Here is a 20,199-nt window from a genome sequence, read left to right as displayed (position 1 = left end):
AGAAGGTAAAACAGTCTTTACTTATTAGTAAGAGGTTACTATGTTTTTAATTCCCATAAAGATGCCAGCAATTATCAAAGCTGCAGCTTTGCCCCGGTTCTCAAAGTCAGGAAGAAATCTTGCCAGCTGGCCATTCTTACAGAATTAATCATATCTCTCTCACACAGATTTCATACTGACTTCCTTACATTTGCTTTAAGTCATGCAGAGCAGGTGCGCCTAGTCTCTCTATTCCCAGCATGGGCCAACAATGGAAATTACCCAACTTCACTGACAGGATGCAGCTTGTTAAATCAAATCTCCTAAGACTAACAAATCACCATGAAGAACACGCTTCTACAAAGTCTGCAACAAAAAATGGTGCAGTAAGGTCACAGTAAAAACTTTTCTTCTACAACCTGTGGCAGACTTTTTTTTTTTAAGGAGTGCAATCACAACATAAATATGTGAATAATGAACATGTGAAGACACCCAAAAGTCTTTCTTTTTACTGAAGGGACAGAGATGAAAATCCATTGTACCAAACTACTAGAAGGTAAAAATACCAATAGACAATTTTTATTTTGAAATGGCTGAATGATAAAGAGCAAGATGAAGAATGTAAACCCTCTTTTCTTGATCATCTCTCATGTAGTAGAGGAATTCTATAACTCTCATGCATTTTGGGAGAGGGACACACATGCAGAGATCTGCAGTTAGGCATAAAATCTGATGAATGTATTTTGGGGCAGTAAAATTCTGGCCCAAAATTCCTGCCAACTACTCATACACACAGAGTGTAGTCTGTGTGATCAGCAAAAAAGTGGAAGTGCTACAGATGGGGTTTATAACACACAAAACTCATTCTAAGCAGAGGGTAAACAGGTTAACACTAAAACCATCCAAATTGTTCTAAGAAGGCAGATACACTTCCTGAAACCAGAAATTGAGCTTAGCAGCAAAACAAGCACAAAAAAAACCCCCAAAACTCAAAAACCTAAAAAAACCCACCAACACCAAAAAAATCCAGAACACAACAGTTAAACTGTTCATACGCTTGTGATCCTGATACTTGTTCTGGCACAGCATCCAGCTTGCTGCTCTTTCTTGGCATGGGCCACAACTGTGTAAGCTGAAGTGTTCTCTGAAGGGGTCATTTCTCACAATGTGATGATGAATGCACCGAATCCTTTACTCAGCAGCCACGGCTGCTGCTGCGGCTTTAACAAGCAATGTGTAAAAAGATGTCTGTGTCACAGTAGATAAAGCAACAGGCCTTTATTTCATACAGATTTTTAAAGTCTGTAGCAATGCCACACCTCAGGCAGATAACTCAGTATTTTGCAGCCTCATAGGAGTTCTTTCCATTCAGAGATTAGCGGAAGTTCCCAATAGAAAACATAAAATTACTTTGGTCTTTGGGTTGGTTGGGAGTAAGAAAGTAATAAACCCCATATATTTTACATTTTTAAAGACTTGTGGGATAGATTCCTGTCTTAAATAAATATTTACACTTATGAATAATCTCTAGCTTTACTATTTCATCCCTTGCAACAACAGAAGAAAAATTACATGGCCTTTTTTTCTTTTCTGCAGACAAAAATTTTCATGAACAACATCCATCCAAAATTAAAACTCAGTTGTTACTTGTAAGTTCTGGAGGTTCACTACTCTTAAGAAGCGAAGGAGAAAACACGAAGGATGTGTTCTTACCTCCTCTGTGCACATCAGGGGGAATTGCAGGTGCCATCATGTTGGTATCCATGGGCTGGGAGGTATCGTGTGTCATCGGATCTTCCGGAGGCAGGTAAGTGGGAGGGGGAGTATCAGCTAAATATAGAAAAGGCAGAGAGATACATGAGTCCTTTCCTCTCTTTAAAGCGTAACTACATATCCACATAAACAGTTTGACCCTGGAAATGCTTCCAGCCTGACTCAGCTATAAACTTCCACCCACCAGAAATCTGAAAAAGCAATCATGGACCTCGAATAAGGAAAGCAAAGAATTACTGTGCATATTAAGCACAACTGCAATAAAAACAAGTCACTTCACCCCCACATAAAGCCACAAAAGAAAGCTCAGCTGTATTTCCAACCCACAGTTCTGCAGGCTGAAAGTGCCATGCAGACATCAGGGCACAAAGAGGTCTCAGGGCCCAGCCAGCAGTAGATACTGGATTTGTTAAAAGTGAACAGAAGCTGGAGCAGAAAACTTTCAGTTTGAGCTTTTCTGTTTCCAACACAATTCCACCAGCACACTGTTTAAACATCTCAACTATATCCAGGGCCTTGTTGTCAGTGCAAAGTATTAGCTCTGTTTCCCTAGACTGGGAATAGCAGAAAGTGCTCAGGAACCCAAATTCTACAGAAGTGGCCTTGTGGCTCTGGAATTTCTCTGTCAGTGTCTCTGCTTTGTCCCAGCCAGGGCTGTGTCACCAGCACAGGAGCCCGTGCACAATGACCACACTCATTAACACACAGCTTTCAGCCCTATCTGAAGTGTCCCAGCCAGCACTGCCCTTCAGCTGCCTATTCCCACTCCTGGGAAAGCTTCCCAAAAGATTTCTTAGAAGCTGCAGGAAGTTGCCAATGTCACCATTTCCCAACATGCCGGAGGATACTCTCCTTCAGATCAATTGCACAGAGGTACATCCAAGAGCGAGAAACCCTTGTCTGATCCCTGCAAGCTTTCGCTGCAAAAGCTGGGATCAGATTACCACTGTGCTCTTTCTGCTGCTGCTCATCCCACATTTATTTCCATTACTGAGAGCATGGATTGCAAAGTACCACAGCAAATAATCACAGGGGATTCCAAAACTCTGAAAACCAAATTAGCAACAAAGGGCAGAATACTCTGTAAGTTTGGGGATTTTTTGTGGAGTAGTTATTTTGTTTGGATTTTTTTAATGTATTTTTTTGAGGAAACACATGTTTATGAAATTTATTAACTAACTTACTGTTTAGCAGGTATTTTGTTCAGAGCTTTACATCTAATGCTGGTAGGTGCCTGGCTAATTCCCTGACTTGAACACATTCAGCTGGATGAGAAAGCAGTAAAGAAAGACAGAGATGGCCACAGGGTTGCATTAGGAGCTTAACAAACTGCACTGGATTTTGAGTGTCATGTTTTACCAAGCCTTAAATGCTTGTGTGTATGCGCAAGCGTGATGTTGGTCCTACACAAGATTCCAAGGCCACGGGCAACAAATTAACCAGTATCTAAAGAGTTTTCAAGGTTAACTGCTTCGCCCCTTTATTTTTCTATATTCCAGAAATCAGTCTCTTTCCGTATTAGCAGAAGATGGACAACTGTCCAGGGCTAAGCATCAAGGACATCAGTATCCTGACCTCCCCTGTAACTCAATTTCTTCACTGCAGCTGCTGATATTAAGGGCATGTGGACAGAACAGACCTTCAAAGATCAAGTGAACTTCCACAAGCCAGCAGGCTCAGGAAGACCTTGTTAGGTCTTTATCTCTGTTGGAAGAGGCCCAACCACAGCAATCATATTTTAAAAAAAAGAAAAACAAAACAAAACAGCTGGTTTCACAGCAAATTCTCACATTTTTTAGAAAAGCCAACACAAACTCTTTCTTTCCTTCCAGCAAATTCAGTAGTCTTCACTCACGAGAGAAAAATTTGCAGCAATTATCAAGAGAAGAAATCTATGGATATTAACTTCATGTAATAGGAAACAGATTTTCACAAATCTGCTGCTTTGTTTACATATACCCTCCCCTCAGCCCCTGAAGGAGACAGGCAAACAACATCAGTAAGCATTTGTACTGCATCCTTCTCTCAGCATTTAGATCAACAAACCCACCACAGACTGCTTCTGCAGCCGCGTGTAAAGATGAAAAAAGGCGGCTTCATCGAATTTTCTACAGACACCAATCAACAAAGGAAGGCTCTTCTATGACTGTCGTAAAACAGCCTGAAGAGTTTAAGAGCTTTAAGGGCATGTTCTTCAGTTGAAGTGTATTTGCTTCTTGGAATTACACTACTATGAGAAGAAATTGTTTATCAGGTAGCAATAATGTGATCACCTTGAGAAATATCCTTTTTCTGCAGAACTAAAATCTTAGTTCTGCAGAACTAAAATCTCTAAATTGTGCTGAACAAGGATGTGCATAAACAAGGATGATCTCTGGCATCACACTTCTGGTGCACTGAACACTACACTTTGTGGGCTAAACTGCTGAACTGGTCCCCAAAACATTTTGGATCCCTCCCCACACCTCCCAAGAGTTCTACTGTAATGTTTTAACTGGGTCTGAAAGAGGCACAATATTAAAGCCTTCAGTACTAGCAGATGAAGAGATTCTATACTCTTTAGAATACCTTACATCTCTTAGCTTGCTATTGAACACGAGTGTTGGCTGATCATTTGGTTTTATTAAGCAAAAAACCCATGACAGCAGTGATGTCCAACCACCTTCTCCCTTCTCAATGGAAGCTGACTCTACCTGGCATCTGGAAAGGACTTCCCGGGTCTGAGCTGGCTGGAGAATGTGGATAGGTGCTACTGCTGCTTCCAGGTGAGTTTGGGTAGCTGCTGCTGGGTGAGTGGGGGAAGGGGTGACTGTTGGGCTGCTGGAAGGAGTCTGGGAACGTCGCGTTGTGCGGCATGTGGGGTTCGTTCTGACCCAGGTTGCGGAACTGCGCCAAGAGGCTGTGCTGAGGGTTGTACTCGCTGTGCCTCGGAACCAGCACTGGAGGAAGAACTGGGAAGGGAGAAAGAGAGAAAAGCCACAGCATTAGAAACTCAGCTCTGAAGGTATACAGGGGAAAAAAACCCACATTCTCCTTCCCGCCCCCGCCGGCATATCCACATCTGCCTCAAAAACAAGGCAGTCAAACCTGGGAGCACACGTCCAAGCAAGAACTTTTTCCCTTGCATCCGGTTACTGCACTGCTCGAATCCGCAGCTCCCTCGTTTGCTAGACAGGAGCTCGTCTTCACAGAGGGCCAGTGAAGAGGAGCCAAGAACAAACCACAGTTCTGTGTTTCAGTCTTACTTGCACGAAGAGATGCTGGGAAGAGCCTGACAATGCTGACATGCAGTTCCTCCTGCTGCACTCGTCATCCGACTGATCACCTAATGGCCTGTAACCCAAACCCTTGCTCATAAGAATAGATTTAATTTTTTTTCTGAAGACAATACTAATAAGCCTTGAACTCGGCCTGGTCCCAACAGCTGTAATTTTATTTTTAACCTGGACTATGTTCTTACAAGTTACTATTAAAACAGTTATTAACTCTTCAAGGCAGTTTACAAAATGTGCAATTTAAACAAAATTATGTAGTTCAAAAAAACCAACTGAGCAGCAATTGAGCTGCAACTATGTGCTACTATGGGAATCAGAGAAACATCAGAAACTACGAGTCTCACGACACTTCTGAAGCCTTCTCAGCAGCAAAACAAAAGTCTCTTTCAAACTGGGAATATGAACATGACACCAGATACACTAAGATAAAAGAATCACGTCTTTTTCCAGTTCCTCAGCTTCTATCTTTGAATGCCTCACAGCAAAGACCAAGCTAACTGAAGGATTAAAAGCTCTTCTTTCCACAGAAATTTTTGGGTGATGTATAGAAGAGGAGAGGCAATGTCTGGGAGAGAGAGAGGTCCATGCACAAAGTAGTGGAGGAGAAATAAAAAGGCAAGTCCTCTTCATGCCTTCCCCCTTTGGAACCTCCATTTCCCAACTCCATGTTTGAGCAGGACTGAAAAGAAACCCCGCCTTGGATAGTCTGCCTTCAAGAGAGGGTGCCAAAAACCCAACACCTAGAGAAAAAGAGCCAAAGCTACCACCCCCTCTCCTTGAGGTTTTTGCTCTGGCCTTGACACTTGGGCATACAGAAAAAGAGCAGGAGCATGTGTAGTCAACAGTAGTAGCAGTGTCAACAAGCCTATACAGACATAGCTATCATTCAGATTAAGAAAGGTGTTTTGGAGAGAGCTGCTTTATTAAAAGCCTGAATTACAAATTACTAATTGCCAAAAACAAAACAAAAAAAAGCACTACATTTTCTTGACATGACAAACAGGTTCTTCCAGGACACTGGGGCATCTTTACTCTTCCAGCACTTTGCTGTAACAGAAGCAGCACTCAGGTATTTATTTTAGTAAATAAGTATTTATTAATTTATTAAAATTTGGTCCTGGAGTCCAAGAGTACCAGGATAATCACTCGACACATACACCCGGTGTGTGAGGTCTAGGTTCATGTTTAAAAGGGATATAAATGAATGCCACATGAAAAACTCACTCTCTATTCCTAAAGTCACAAAGTAAGTAAAAAGAAAATAAGTAGGTTTCCCTTGCTCAGATTTTTTTTTTTCTGCATATGCCTAAGAGAGAAATTAAGCTCCCATTTTTGCCTGCTAGTGGTATTAATGCAGGAGCAGTCTGATCCCAGAAATCTTCATTGAACATACACTGACAAAACCCCAAACACTCACTACTGAAATAAAGGCTGCCCAAGTAAGAAGCAGGTTTTAAGCATTTAATCTGATCTCTCAATTTCTTAGAGCAACTTCACTGAGAATGCAACAGATTTCAAATATTTGAAGAGAAGTCACCCTTAAGTAGATTTGTTTAGATGTCAAAAAACACAACTCCACTTTACAAGGCATAGACAAAGCTCCTAATTATGGTGTTTTCTGAAACAAAACACATCCATCTATCATTCTATGGAAGTTCTCAACTGCAAAACGCCCCAGGAGAAGCTCCATCTCTCCCAGCCATGCAGACTGTTTCTTGCTCCAGCACAACCATTCTGACATGCCACTGGAAAGGCTGTAAAAATGTTACTCAGCATTCAGGTGGACATCACAAATCCCCTCATCCTCAACATGTCAGAGCCAAGCTCTCTGAATATTAGGTTTTCTCAGATTTAGGCTTGTTCTGTTAAACCAAGCAGTCCTCTTGCAGCAAGGTCAAGTACTATTTCATTGTCATACTCAACATTTGCTGGGCTAATAAATTACCAATGAAAAAATTAACAATGAGATCATTTGTTAAAAATGTGTTTTCCCTTTCCTGTCTTTATGACTCTTCCCTACTCTTCTAAGCATTAAAAGCACAGCTTTCCTATCTCTTCCTTTCCTATGGATGAAGGTCAAACCATTAACTTTTATGGAGTTAATTTGTGCAGAAAGTACATCACCTACCTTTTCCATCCCCTACCTCACATTAAACAATGACACACATGACATCAGAGGAAGCCACATGATTTACAGCATTTTAAAACAGCAGAACAGGATATTTTCTGTATGTTTTCTGTAATTAAATTAATGCAGTGCCAGATTTTCCCAAGGTATATATACATGTTTTCTCCTGTTGGGCAGAACCACTCGCAAAGTATAGAAGGACTTGAGATAAAAACAAGTCTCCTTTTCCCAGGTGTCCTTCATGCAAACCCACACTTTTTGTCCAACTCTACCAACCTCAAGCGATTAAATGCCAACTTCTTCAAAATACACACAGAAAAGGGGGAAAAAGAATACAACTGGTGTTGATACGGCACAAATAGTCTCAAAAATATCATTGCAGAATTAACTTTAAGTGCTGCCCCTAATTCACATCCTCCCTGCATACACAAAACCTTCAGCGAGGAGGAAAAGCCCTGAAAGGCCACATCAGATGGGACAGAGACTGCAGTGCTCCAATTAGTCCAACTCCGAGCCACTCACTGCCATAACCTGATCTCTCTGCAGCTCCCAGCTTTTTTTCAGGGAAGCTGTTCCTAGTAGAGCCACAGGGGAGTTAATTTGAGTGCTGTTCACTCAGGAGTAAGGACATGAGCAGGGACTGGGCCCTTTGGAGCATGGAAGGCTGCCAGGAGTTCAAACCATAAAGGGGGATGCACACCCTTCTTGCTCCCCTCGCCCCTGTGTAAGGCCCTGAGCTTCTGGTCAGGTTGCAGACCTCAGCCACATGGAATAACAAATTACTGAGGCTCAGTCCAGCAGGGGAGGAGGCTGATCTCTGCTGCAGCTGCCAGCTCCAGGAAGAGGTATAATTGAAGGGGAGAGAGCATGAGAGAGTTATTCAGTGCTAAGCCAGCACACCTGTTGCTATGAAATAATGAAGCAGTGCACATCCTTGCTGTGCAGATCTCTGCAGGATGTGGCTCTAACCATTTGCAAACACAATTTCTCCCTTCCTCTTCAGTGGAATGGAACACTGATACAATAAAAAAATTAATTTTTTTTTTTTTTTTTACTTTAACATCAGTATCATAAACATATATTTAAAGGAAACATAATATTGAATACACTCGTGTCTTAAAAAGCTGCTGCAACACATTTGCCAACTCAACCTCATTAAAGTTAATGGAGTAGAACCACAAGTCATCCGACAGCTTGATTTCTGTAATTCTTCAAACACCGGATTAAAAGGTTTTATGTGCTATATTGTGGCTAAACTTTCCTCCCAAGTTTTTCTATCCATGTGGACCTGGAGTTGAGAGTTAATACATGACTACTACCAGAAAGGTTACTAGTAAGGAAGAGGGGGATAAACCCCCAGGAAGCAGGCTGGGTATGTTTGTGTAACTGCAGCTGAGATCCTGTGTCTGTCAAGACAGCCTGGGAATTGGGGAGCTTGTTTTTCATGCAAATAAGACCAAGTTTGCCTGCACCAAACAAGAGGAGCTGTATTAAAGAAATTAGAGCTACAGGGCAATTTAACCCACAGGGCTATTTCATCTAGGAGCCAAGAATGCCAAAAATACAGAAGATAGACCAAAGGCAACCTGGCTATTCAGATAAATGTTCTGACTAACCACACCAAGGAAGAAATGCTTTTATGAAAATGTAATAGTGGCCTTTGAAGAAACTTACTGATCTCTACTCTTTTTATCTCCAGTATGTCACCCTGTTCTTCTTCAGAAAACTTACAGCTGTGCTATCCTAAATAAAGATCTTCTTGCTTTTCTTTTTTGTTCTATTTTCACATTCCAGAGATAATGATTTTAGCAAACACAGAAAGTCTCCAAGTTATGAACGTAACTTTTTTTTTTTTAAGTTTCTCTATGAAAAACCCCAAACTAATCCAATCCGAAGGACCTGCTGTACTTTCAAAGAAGCATATCTTCTATCCAAATGGGTTTTGGTTATCTTACACAAGCCCAGATGACAGCTAGCGTCCCTCAAGGGCTCATTTTTTCCACACCCTTTGCATGTTATGTGAAAACTTGGGTAGGTGTATCTCTTTCCACGTATGGAAATTGAAAGACCATGTAATGAAATACAAAGGGCCACATATAAGAAAGCAGACTTTGATCCACTTTCCTTGCCAAAGTAGATTCTACTTCTTCTGTAAAAAAATTATTTATAAAATAAATGAGAAAAGAAAAATACAAGCAATTGGTGCTGCGCTTTTTGCCCTTAAAAACCATGACTTGGTCAGCATATGTTCTCTAAAAGGGTTGGTGTACCACAACAGGGCCCTCAGCGCTAATGAAGACCTGACAACATTATCATTAGACAGAGCACTTTAATTTCCAAACATTACATAGTTGCATTTTCATCTGAATTTATGCAAAGGCACATATGTTTTGCCAGAAAAACAGAACTGCAGGTCGGGAAGGAGGAAAATCCCAAAACAAAAGTTCACACTATCTGGAAATAGGAAAATCCTGCAAAGACTAAATTGTAACAAAAACGAAGAGTTAAGGAAAAAAAAAACCAAAACCAAAACTAACAAAAGACAGCAGCAGCCTTAAACTAACAAATTTGAACCCTCCTGAAGACTCCCAGCTTCATTTCCTGCCTTGGAGGTCACGACAGCTGAAGCTGGCTGTGGCATCCTGATGAGCACTCCAGTCCCACGGTGGGAACACACCAGGTACCAACACATGCTCAGCTGAACGTGCTGCTCTCTGCAGCACCAGGGAGTCACTGAAGCATTCTGACTGCAAGGCCCTGCCAAGATCATGCTTGTAAATAGTAAAACACTGTGTAGAGAGAAGACTTTTTATGTCATTAGGTTTTCTCATGTTGCCTGAGCTATTATTGGTTAAAAATATAAAATTAATAAGGATTGTGTCAAAAGCAATCTCTGAGGATCGAACTACTTAAAGCTCTTCCAAAAACCCTTGGCTGTGGTATCACAGCTTCACTTTGCTGGCTTCTCAAAAGGAGAAATTCCAGCCTTTGAGACTTTCGCTCCAAATCTCTGTTCTAGTAATTGTCGCTATTCAGCAGCCTGTTTCAGGTGACAGAAAGAAATTTTTTAGTCCAGGAGAAAGCTGACAGCTGCCTTTTTTTCTCAACTTTTAATTTTATTTTGCAGTTTTGGGAGACCCCACAGCTTCAGTTGTCATTTTGCATAGTTACAAATGAAGACTGCATTTAAAAAAAAATAAAAAATAAAAAATAAAAAATAAAAAAGGCAAAACAGTTGTTACTTTACTGACTTTGCTTTTACATCAGACATCTGGTCTAAATGCATTTGACAAGTAATATTAGGACATTTCCTGCATTACAATATTCAGCTAACATTAGATTTTATTTGCGGATGCTCTGATAAGCTGACATTCTGATTAAACTGACATTTGTCAAGGCCAATATCAGAATTTAGTACTAATTGTACACACATTAGTGAGGGAGCCTTTGTAAGCAGATTTGGTGGAGGAGCAGTTCTGATGCAGGAGGAAGTCACAGTGATAGTGTGTATTAATTCAGAGATTTACACAGACCAGAGTTCAAATTACCTGTACAAAAGCCACAGTCACCATCCTACTGAGTAGGTTAAAACTTGGAAGTCTGGTCTTTCAAATCACAAGAAACATCTATATCTGGTTAATTTTGAAGAAAGAAAACACAGACAAAATAGGACAGGAATATACCTTTCTTGACAACTTTTATCCCTTTACTGCAGTTTCTTTTTCTGACACGTGGTAAGCTAGACAAGGAGAGCCCTGCTGTTAGACCATTCCCTCCTTCCACCTCCTCATTTCAATTCCTCTCCTTCAGGTCAGCTCTGGCGGGGAATTTAAGAACTGAATTCTGCAAAGCCAAAATGAAGGAAGTTTTATTCTGCTTGCCAAGCAAACTGACAGTTGCTTTTGCTATTTTGGGGAACCATCCTATAATTGTGCCCACCTGTTGTAGCAATGCTATTTTTAAAGTCACACCCAAGTGCACGCATGGCTGCACGGCAAAACTTCTGAGGGATGACACTCTGCTCCCTCACACCCAGCCTGCAGAGGTGCAGAAATCCTGCTGTGGGAATTGTACAGGAACAAGGATTTTTGTAACTCAGCTCTACATAATGTCTGAAGGGGTGCAGCAGTTTTGCTCTCCCTTAGATCCCAGAACCAGCTTCCCATTCGCCTTTTCCTCCCACCCCCCTCCTCTCCCCTTCTCCCAAATGCCTGGCACTACTGGCGTTATCCTCCACCTGGTTCTGTGGAAGCCTGCAGTAGGTGTGTTGTCTTTCAGAGCCTCACTGAGAGCAAAAAGCAAAGGAGATCAAAGACAAATATTAAAATAAACAGGTTAAAGTCATAGGCAGAGAGTCCACACCAAGAGAAAACCAGCATGACACACCTACCGCTCTCCTCAGCGCCTGGGGACCTGGCCCGTTCTTGTGGCAAAAAGCAGCTGTACATACAGGTAGAATTTTTCTGGCCAGCAACAAGCTTGCTGAAGCAGACATACACTTTGAATTCATGGTTATAATGGAAAGGAAAATCACAGTTTTCAGGAAAAATTGAAAATTCAACTGTTATGACACTGTATTTGTCTGAGTCACCAAAAAGCGACCACCGCTTGCCCCAAGTTTGGCTGGAACATTGGCACCATCAGCTTTGTAAAGCCCCTTGATACAGAGCAGCCAGCTCTCTGAAGAAGAGAAGCTTAACAGAGGAAAACTATTCAGCCTTTTTCATCTATGTTTTATTGGTAATGGCAAAAAAATGGGGCAAGCCATTTTCAGAAACACTGCCACACACGAAACGTGAAAACAAAGTTAATTTCTCTTTTGCCTCCTTTGTAACATATTATAAAGTCAGAACCTAGCAGGATGATGGAAACTACACTTAGCAGAGGCAAACACAATTCTGCATTAGCACGGAGGAGAGCTAGTGTTCACTAGCACTTTAAGAAAATTAAATATGCAGTTTCTTTGTCTTCCTTCCTTCCCCTTTAGCTAAGGCAAAAGAACTGAACCTCCTCTCCTAAAGCCACATTAGAGGTGTGACTTATTATTATTATTTTTAATAGCAGTGTCAATTTAAGCACCTCTTCATCCTCCCTGTTCCGTATTCCATTCCTTTGGTTTTGCTGCTAGAGCAAACAGGATCCGTGCCTTTCCCCCCCCCTTAAATCTGGATGATAGCTTTCATCTGGTCCCATTGACATAACTGAGGACAGAGGCAAGCAGCAGAAGCTGTATCTCCCCAGAAACCTAAGGAATAAAAGACGGGAAGGAAGTGCCTCAGGAGGGACTTTACACGTTGTCCAGCAAAACCTGAGAAGTCATTTGTGGCATTTTCAGAGGGATGAGAAACACCATGTCAGGTTTTTCCTCACAGCCTCTGTGTATGCAGTACACCTAATCATTTAGCAAGTCTTGATCATACTTAAGAATAATCACAACACGTATCTCTAAACCAAAAACTAAAACTGAGGAGAAGAAGCAGATTCAGCCAAGCAAGCACACCAGCTCAGCTAAGCGTGCCAATTTCTAAGAGGCATCAAATTCAGACCTTGCCCTCCTTAATTAAAAGCTTTGCTTTGCCTTGCCAAGGGAGAAATCTGACAGCCCTTAACTTCCCTGCTCCAGAAATAATTCTGCACACAACAGACCTAGGGAACAGCAGCAAGGTGCTACTTTAACCCATCTCGAGGAGATATTTCCTCCTGGCACTCAAAGCGCAAGGCTGCCTTCCCACTCCCAGCAACAAGTCTGTACTTTCTCCTCTCATGTTCCTCCACCTCCACTGCTTCCCAGATGTCCTCCACAGGGCCGTGTTGGTACAGATGCTCCTGCAGCCAGAACGAAAGCCCCTGTGCTGCCCTGATCAGCCTGAAAGATAACACAGCAGGGGAGAGGAAGAGTGACTGTGATCTGGTTCAGCACAAGGCCACGAGAACAGCTGTGCTGGCACAACACAGCGAGCAGGAGCAGTCCTGCCATGGAGCCCAGCCCCATGGCTCCATCGGCTCACTGGTTCCAGGCTGAAAGTGTATCCCAGTGTCACAGGAAGTGTCTCACCTCCACCCTGGGCCCCCACACTGTTGTGCCTCCAATCTGGTTCCACGTGAGCAAGCTGAGGGCATTGAGCTTGCCAAGTTAACAGTGCCAAAAAGCAGTTTTCTGTGAGTTTAGTTTTCTTGATCGACGCTCCACAGGATCAGACAGGCCCCTGTGCCTGTGCAGAGTCTCCTGGTCAGGTCAGGCATGAGCACGGTCTATCATGTCACACCCATGTGCCTGCCAGATGCCACGTTCCCCTCAGTGTGCAGGGACACCGGGAGATTCCCTCTTGGAGACTGCTGATAGTTTCCTGCCTCCTCTCACTGTTTATAACTTGCTCCTATCTAGCCTGGCTAACAGAAAAATCTCACTTGGATTCAGGTGTAGCTTTGTAGCTGGCAGACACACCACGGAGTGCCAGTTCTCATGCTTTCCAAGCTTATCTTCACAAGCTAAACAGTGAGGATGGAAAAAGGTGTCGAGGTAGAAAAATCCATTCATGCCTCTGGAACTGTGGAAACTGAGACATATCCACAGCACTGATTTCCCAACAAAGAACATTACCTTACTTTACATATTTGAGGATTTGCCACTAATCCATTCCTCAAACCTTACCCAGCACTGAAACAAATCACACAACAATCAGCAGAAGAATGAAGGGACAGATGCCATCCCATGCATGGATCATACCCTTCAGATCTCCAGTAACTGGTTCTGCACAAAACAGTTAAACAGAGACCATACTGTCAAGCAGAGCCAGAACTTCATAATGTACCTTGTACACAAAACGTGTATCATACACAATCTGAGTTTCCAATTTTGCTTTGTTAAGAGAAAGCACATTTCTAAGCCTTCTGGGAAACACAAACCTTGATATCTGCTCGAGTCCATAGACTGTTGTAAATGGTGACTCGTGCATGAATTCCCACTACCCATTAATCTCCAAGTGCAAGCACTTACATGGCAATTTTACATGGTATTTTAATGTCCTGGCAAAAATGGGAAAAAACAGTTAGCAGAATTTGGGAGTGACTGTCAGGAAATGAAGATAAAGACCATGCTTGGAGGACAGAAAGAACAAGGAAGGGACAGGAAAAAAGAAGTCAAAAGTTACAGAGCATAGCTCTCCAAGCCAAATGGGAGTTCAACTAGCACCTGTTTCCAGAAGCTGTTTTCCCACTCTGCTCCGTGCAATATCCCTCAAAACAATCTGTGGCTGACTAAATACAAACCCCTCCTACATTACATACCCAGCCTAAAATGTACATTTTAGTTAGATATCTTTTGGAAGTTTTATTCTATCTTGCATAACTTATTGAAGTGAACAAAGAATATGGACAGTCTCAAGCTGCACTAGGGAAGGTTTAGGTTGGATGTTGGGAAGAATTCCTTCACATGAAGGTTGATCAGATGTTGGAATGGGCTGCTCAGGGAGCTGGTGGAGTCACCATCCCTGTTTAAGGAAAGACTGGATGGAGCACTCAGTGCCATGGTCTGGTTGACATGGCCATGTCTAGTCAAAGGTTGCACTCAATGATCTCGGAGGTCTTTTCCAACCTAAGTCATTCTGTGATTCTTTGAAGTGACAATATTTACAAATACCTAGCTTTAAATATAACATAAATGGTCCATATGAAAATGTTCTCAAACTAAGTAATTGTTTTCAACACTAAAACAAAATGAGTTAGAACATGTAATCTGGCATTACAGTAAGAGCCCAGCTGTTCCCTAGTCTGACAGAAATAGAGGCGTTTCAGGAATATTAATTTTCAGTATTTTGGAATACTGAATGCAAGCAAACAACCCAGACATATGCACACAGCTAGCAGTACATGACAATTTCATTATCCCTCTCGTACTTAACATGAAATTGTTGAGACTTTTTTTAATTTTAAGTTTTTTCAGAACTGTTTTTCCAGTGCTGAGTTCTTTTGTTCAAGCTGCTGCTCCATAAACACATACATTATGGGTACTGCATCTGCCATTCACATGATTTCCAAGTTAATACTAACACAGCAAAGGGAAATATTTAACATTAAGATATGCACTGTGCATTGCAGATCCAAGACAAATGCAATTTCCATCCACAGCAAAACAATCTTGCAACAACCTCATTTCCATCATGGTTCTGTGTATCCTTGCCACTCTACAGACAGCTGCAGATCTTATGAAATTGAACTAACACTGATGGACTTCCCACATTTAAACCAGGGAAGTCCACCCATGCCTGCGGTGCATTTCTGCAGCTGTCCCTGTAAACCCTCACAAACATCTGGAGACTAGTGATGACACATCCAAGCACAGTTCAACCTAGTCCCTGGAAGTCTCCCTGATAATAAACTTGCATGAGAGAAATTAAGCATTGAGTTATCAAAAAGAGGTTTCGCCCTTGAAGAGGAGACGGGAGAGAGAATGGGTGGCACCTTAAGAAAGGATACTGAGGTAGTGGGTAACAGGCAAGCAAACTGTGTTTGCAGAACAGCTGACAGCAGTATTTCAAATACAATCAAACTGTGCTATCAAAGTTCAACTTGAGGGGATTATAATCCGATGTTGAAACTCAAAGTCTTTTTAAAAGGCAACAATTGTGAGAGATACTAAAAACAGTATTATTTTCTGTAGGATGAAGAAACTGAAGTGAAAAAGTGAAATAATTTGAAAATACTACCATTACTACTAGCAGTATTACTACTGCTGTGTGTCAGAATGGTTTTCAAGCACAGACAATGCAAATAAATCCTTTATGTTAACCTGCAATGTTTCATACAAAATCAAAGATCTGCACAGTTGAGTAAACAACAAATTAACTGAGGGATAGTGGGTACCAACATTCCCAGATGATACCAGGCCCAGCAGCCTGAGGCACATACTAAGACTGCCTCTGTGTAGTGATAAAACATTTACAGAAGTGAAGCATTCGCCCCGTGAAAGGGAGAACTGCTAATTAATGCCTACATCCAGATAAACTGCAGAGGAAGAATCTGACATGTGCAAACAGCCACTTTTGCTTATTTAAGCCAATGAGTCACATAATTAACTGCCACACTTTGCATTGTTCAGATAAGGTGTAAAGGTACAAACAAGGAAGAACCTACCAGGACTTTCCACCCGCTTGTAGTGGTAGGGATTGATGCAAACCTCCTTCTGTTTTGAGCCAAAGGGGAACTCACAGCATTCCAGAGGTTTCAGTTCGTGATGGCTCTGCAGGTCTGGCCAGCGCCACACTCTGCAGTAAATGACGTGTGGGAGCCCTTTCCGGTGTGACACCTGGAGCCGGCCGTCCAAGGAACGAGGAATTGTGACACAGTTGCTGGGCTGACCAGGACAGCTTAGTGCTTTTTCCAGCTCCTCCATAGCACCTTTTTTCTTCTTCAGTTTTTTCACTAATGCATCAACAGCTTTCTCTGCCCATTTCTCCTCTTCGTCCCCTTGCTTCCACCCCAACAGCCTCTTCACTGCTGGGCTGGTGAAGGAGAATAAACTTGTTACATTCATGGTGACCCTGTGGTGGTGATACCACAGAACCAAGCAGGAACGACTGCCCTGTTCTTCCACCACCACCGGGGTACAGCAGGCTGCGTCAGCAATCAAAAGCAGCCTGGATCAAACAGTTCTGGTCCTTTCTCCTTTTCAATCCTCCAGTCCCAGGAAGGCAGCGCTGACATCACCCCTTGATGGTCACAACCTTCTCATTGTTCTAAATCCTTCTGGTTGACAACCTAAAGGACAGTATCAGAGAAAGAGAAGAAAAAAGGATTTTACCTTTCAAGTTGACATACAGCAGTTAAAAATACCCCCACCTCAATCCAAAAGAGTGATGTGATCAAAAAACAGCCATTGACAAAACAACAACAAATGCTGACAACCTCCAGGACTGGACCCAAGGCACATCTGATGAAAACTTAAGCAGTAGCACCTGCTGCTGAACCCAGTACATCCCTATATTAGAAATGTAATTCACATTAAATCTAGCCTAAAACAGTCCCTCAATTTAAATTTTTTGCTATTAACTGTGAGAGTTGCTACAATCTGCCTGTCAGCTGTTGCAACCTCAAAATGTTTGCAAACCAGTAAAATATCCCAAGGAAACAGGATCACTAGTGCTTTTTTTATTATTTATTTTACAGAGTGGCTGGAAGCAATATTCCTCAACATCAATGTGCTGCCCAGCTCTCTCCAAACTGCCAGACATGAAACTCAAAAATCACGGCACTAGACCTGAATATAACTCAATCTGAAAAAAAACCAAAACAAAAACACCTACAAACCAGTTCAGTTTTACCTCTTACTTACTTTGAGGAACAAAGAAAAAAAAGAAAAAATTTACAAAAAAAAGAGTGAAACTAGAAAGATCTTAGCCATCACTCACTCACGTGGGAAAGAAAACTGCGTCTGCCCACCCCCCCACCAAGAGCCCCCAGAGCTCCTAAGCAGCCTCTGAGGGAAAGCTATCATGAACTTTACCAATTATCCACTGACCCTTCATGCTGCAATGTCTGCCTGATGACTCAAGGACTCATGAAGGAGTGGGAAGGACAAGGAAGTCCAGATAAGAGGATTTTAGACAGCACAGTAGTCCTCAAGCTGGGAGACAAGGGATGGGACTGAAGTGATGGGTCAAGAGGGGGAGGAATACCACATTTGAAGGAGTCCCAGCTGTAAGCAGCAGGTTTTGTCCTTGTCCAGGCTGGGACCAGGCAAAAGGCTCTGGCAAGGGAAACAGAAGAGCAGGACTGGCAGGGAGGGGAAAATGAGACAAAGAGCACCACACCACTGATTTTCAAATAGACAGACAAGACAGGAAACATATCCTGGACTGGACACCAACAGGTTGCAGAGGAAGGGGGAAGGGGAAAAGGATATGAATGTTTTTGTTGCCGTCAGAACAACACAAAAAACACCCAACCAACCAAGCAATCTATACACACAGAAAAATAGAAGGTGTCAGCACACCCACATCAGACAGGACTTCACAGCTGTACCAAGAAAACATTGCAGACCTTAAAATTGCAAATGCGATGGCACACTTACTCTCTTGACCGCCATACACTGCAATGCCTTCATAGTATACCCCTGTATTTGAAGAACTTTGAGCTGAAAACCATCCACTTTATTCAAATTAACTTGTCACTAGGACAGTTATCTAATTGCAGAGGTTCAGTTTTATTAGGCTGAATGTATAAACTACATTTATGTGAATAATTATTATGGACTAAGATGCAGGCCACATCTACCTACGCTTCAAACTGGTACATCCCATTTCTTTTATGCTAAGAACTGTATTTGAAATAATAATGTTAATGCAACGGAAGATTTGCATGAGCCTGCAGCAAATTTAAGAATTTGTTTTGTTATGTGGGCATGTGCTATACTGTTAAATTATCTGAAACTCCATTACTGTCACTGACTGTACTCCAGGTATACTTTACCCTTACATGCACTGTAAAGTGCTCTATTAAAATGCTGTGCTAATTTAAGAACTGAAGTACCAGAACCCCAGTGCATGTGCTTTAAATATGTTTGTAACTGAGAATAACCATAAGTTATTCTCAATTCATATACAGAATTTATCTCAATAAATATTGTAAGTATCTTTTTTTCTGCACTTTTCAAACAAAAGATACAAATTCCACACACAAAAGTTACTAGTTCCAGTAGTTTATCAAGTAAAGCTTTCTCCTTCACTTCCATTTGAATTAAACAAAAAAGATTTAAAAGGCTTGAGTTGAAGCTCTAATAAAGGAGGAAGTACAAAGTCTACATTTCGACCTGAGCTTCATTCAACATTGTTAATGTTTACAGATGTGGTTCTACCTAGGCGTGACCCATTTTTCACCAAGCTCCTTGCTGTGAAAAAGGAAAAGTCCTGTCTGTTAAGACTGTATGTTTATATCCGTGCCTGAATATACAGAGCATCGTCTAGTCCACATCTAACATGGGCTAGATGATGCTCAGATGCAGCCCCAAGCAGGCAGACCGAAAGAACCGATTCTCCAAGTTTTTGGATCAAATCCTGCAGCATACACACATCCCACTCCCGCAATCGCGCACTCCAAATCAAGTTTCACCCTCACCATCAAAGCTATGGTGGAATCTCTGTGGCAACAGCTGCTGGGAGCAGGAGGAACAGCAAGTAGGCACAGCGCTTGGAGGTGAGCTTGGAAGTAATGCAGCCCAGTAGGACCCAGCTGGGCACCAACCTCCAGCCAGGAATTCCTGCTGAAGTCCTGCCTCCAAAACAAAGCACACCCCAAGCCTTGAACAAGCAGAAAGATAAGGGAAGGGGGACAAAACTCACAGGCTGCTGTACACTTGTTTCTCTAAGCTCCAAAACCAATATTAAGCTAAAAAAAACCCCAAAAAACCAGCTGGACAAAGAAAAAAAACCCAACAAAACCAATCAAATAAAACCCAAACCACAATGTATGTGGAGATTTTAGTTTCCAAGAAGTAGAGAGGTTGTCTGCAGGGCTGAGCCCTTGCCAGTACATTCCATTTCCCTTTCTGCCACTCTTGGTTTCTGCACTGCATCATTTCCTGTATTACTTCTGCACAAAGTGGTCTTATCAGCTGGAAGTGCAAAATAGAGATTAAACCATGAGTCAGCAGATGACACAGTGTGCGTCTTTCTTCCCCAAATCCATGTGCCCTTCTGGGAAAGTGGGAGTTACTATTTCCAACAGCTAAGTGACCACCAACCCTTGAAAGGTCTGTATATTCATGAGATAGGGATGAAACAGAGACCTAGGCCAAACAACAGGACACTCTCCAAAAGGCAGTCTGGCATCAGTTTAAAGGAAATTGAGTTGTTTTCCACTTTTCGGACACTCTACACATCCAAACCCATGCACTTTTTATTATGCATTCTGTCTGATGATGGATGTATTGGAATCAGCAAACTTCTTACAAATCCCAGTGTTGTTTTATTTGTCTTCCTTCACTGCTGTTGGTTTTTTTTGTAATCTTTGGATTAACACAAACAAACCTGTAAGCAGCCTATAAAAAAA

At 42.0% G+C, this 20,199-nt stretch overlaps 1 protein-coding gene across 3 annotated transcripts in view; it reads right to left on the bottom strand.

The window, feature by feature from the left end:
- Nucleotides 1-20,199, bottom strand: part of SMAD1 (SMAD family member 1) — a 42,709-nt gene that overhangs the window by 5,293 nt on the left and 17,217 nt on the right. For all 3 annotated transcript variants that reach the window (XM_088056253.1, XM_088056254.1, XM_088056255.1), the window contains exons 2-4: nucleotides 16,288-16,911; nucleotides 4,446-4,703; nucleotides 1,693-1,809 (exon numbers count right to left, since the gene is read on the bottom strand). In XM_088056253.1, the coding sequence (XP_087912379.1) occupies nucleotides 1,693-1,809; nucleotides 4,446-4,703; nucleotides 16,288-16,687 (775 nt within the window). In that variant the 5' untranslated portion in view covers nucleotides 16,688-16,911. The remainder of the gene's footprint in view (nucleotides 1-1,692; nucleotides 1,810-4,445; nucleotides 4,704-16,287; nucleotides 16,912-20,199) is intronic.

This window comes from Pseudopodoces humilis, chromosome 6, assembly GCF_049639895.1.
Source record: "Pseudopodoces humilis isolate 2021_Gansu_Grassland_sample_001 chromosome 6, ASM4963989v1, whole genome shotgun sequence".
Lineage (NCBI taxonomy): Eukaryota > Metazoa > Chordata > Aves > Passeriformes > Paridae > Pseudopodoces > Pseudopodoces humilis.
The sequence above is the reverse complement of the archived record's forward strand: the minus strand, read 5'-3'. Positions and strand labels throughout refer to the sequence as shown.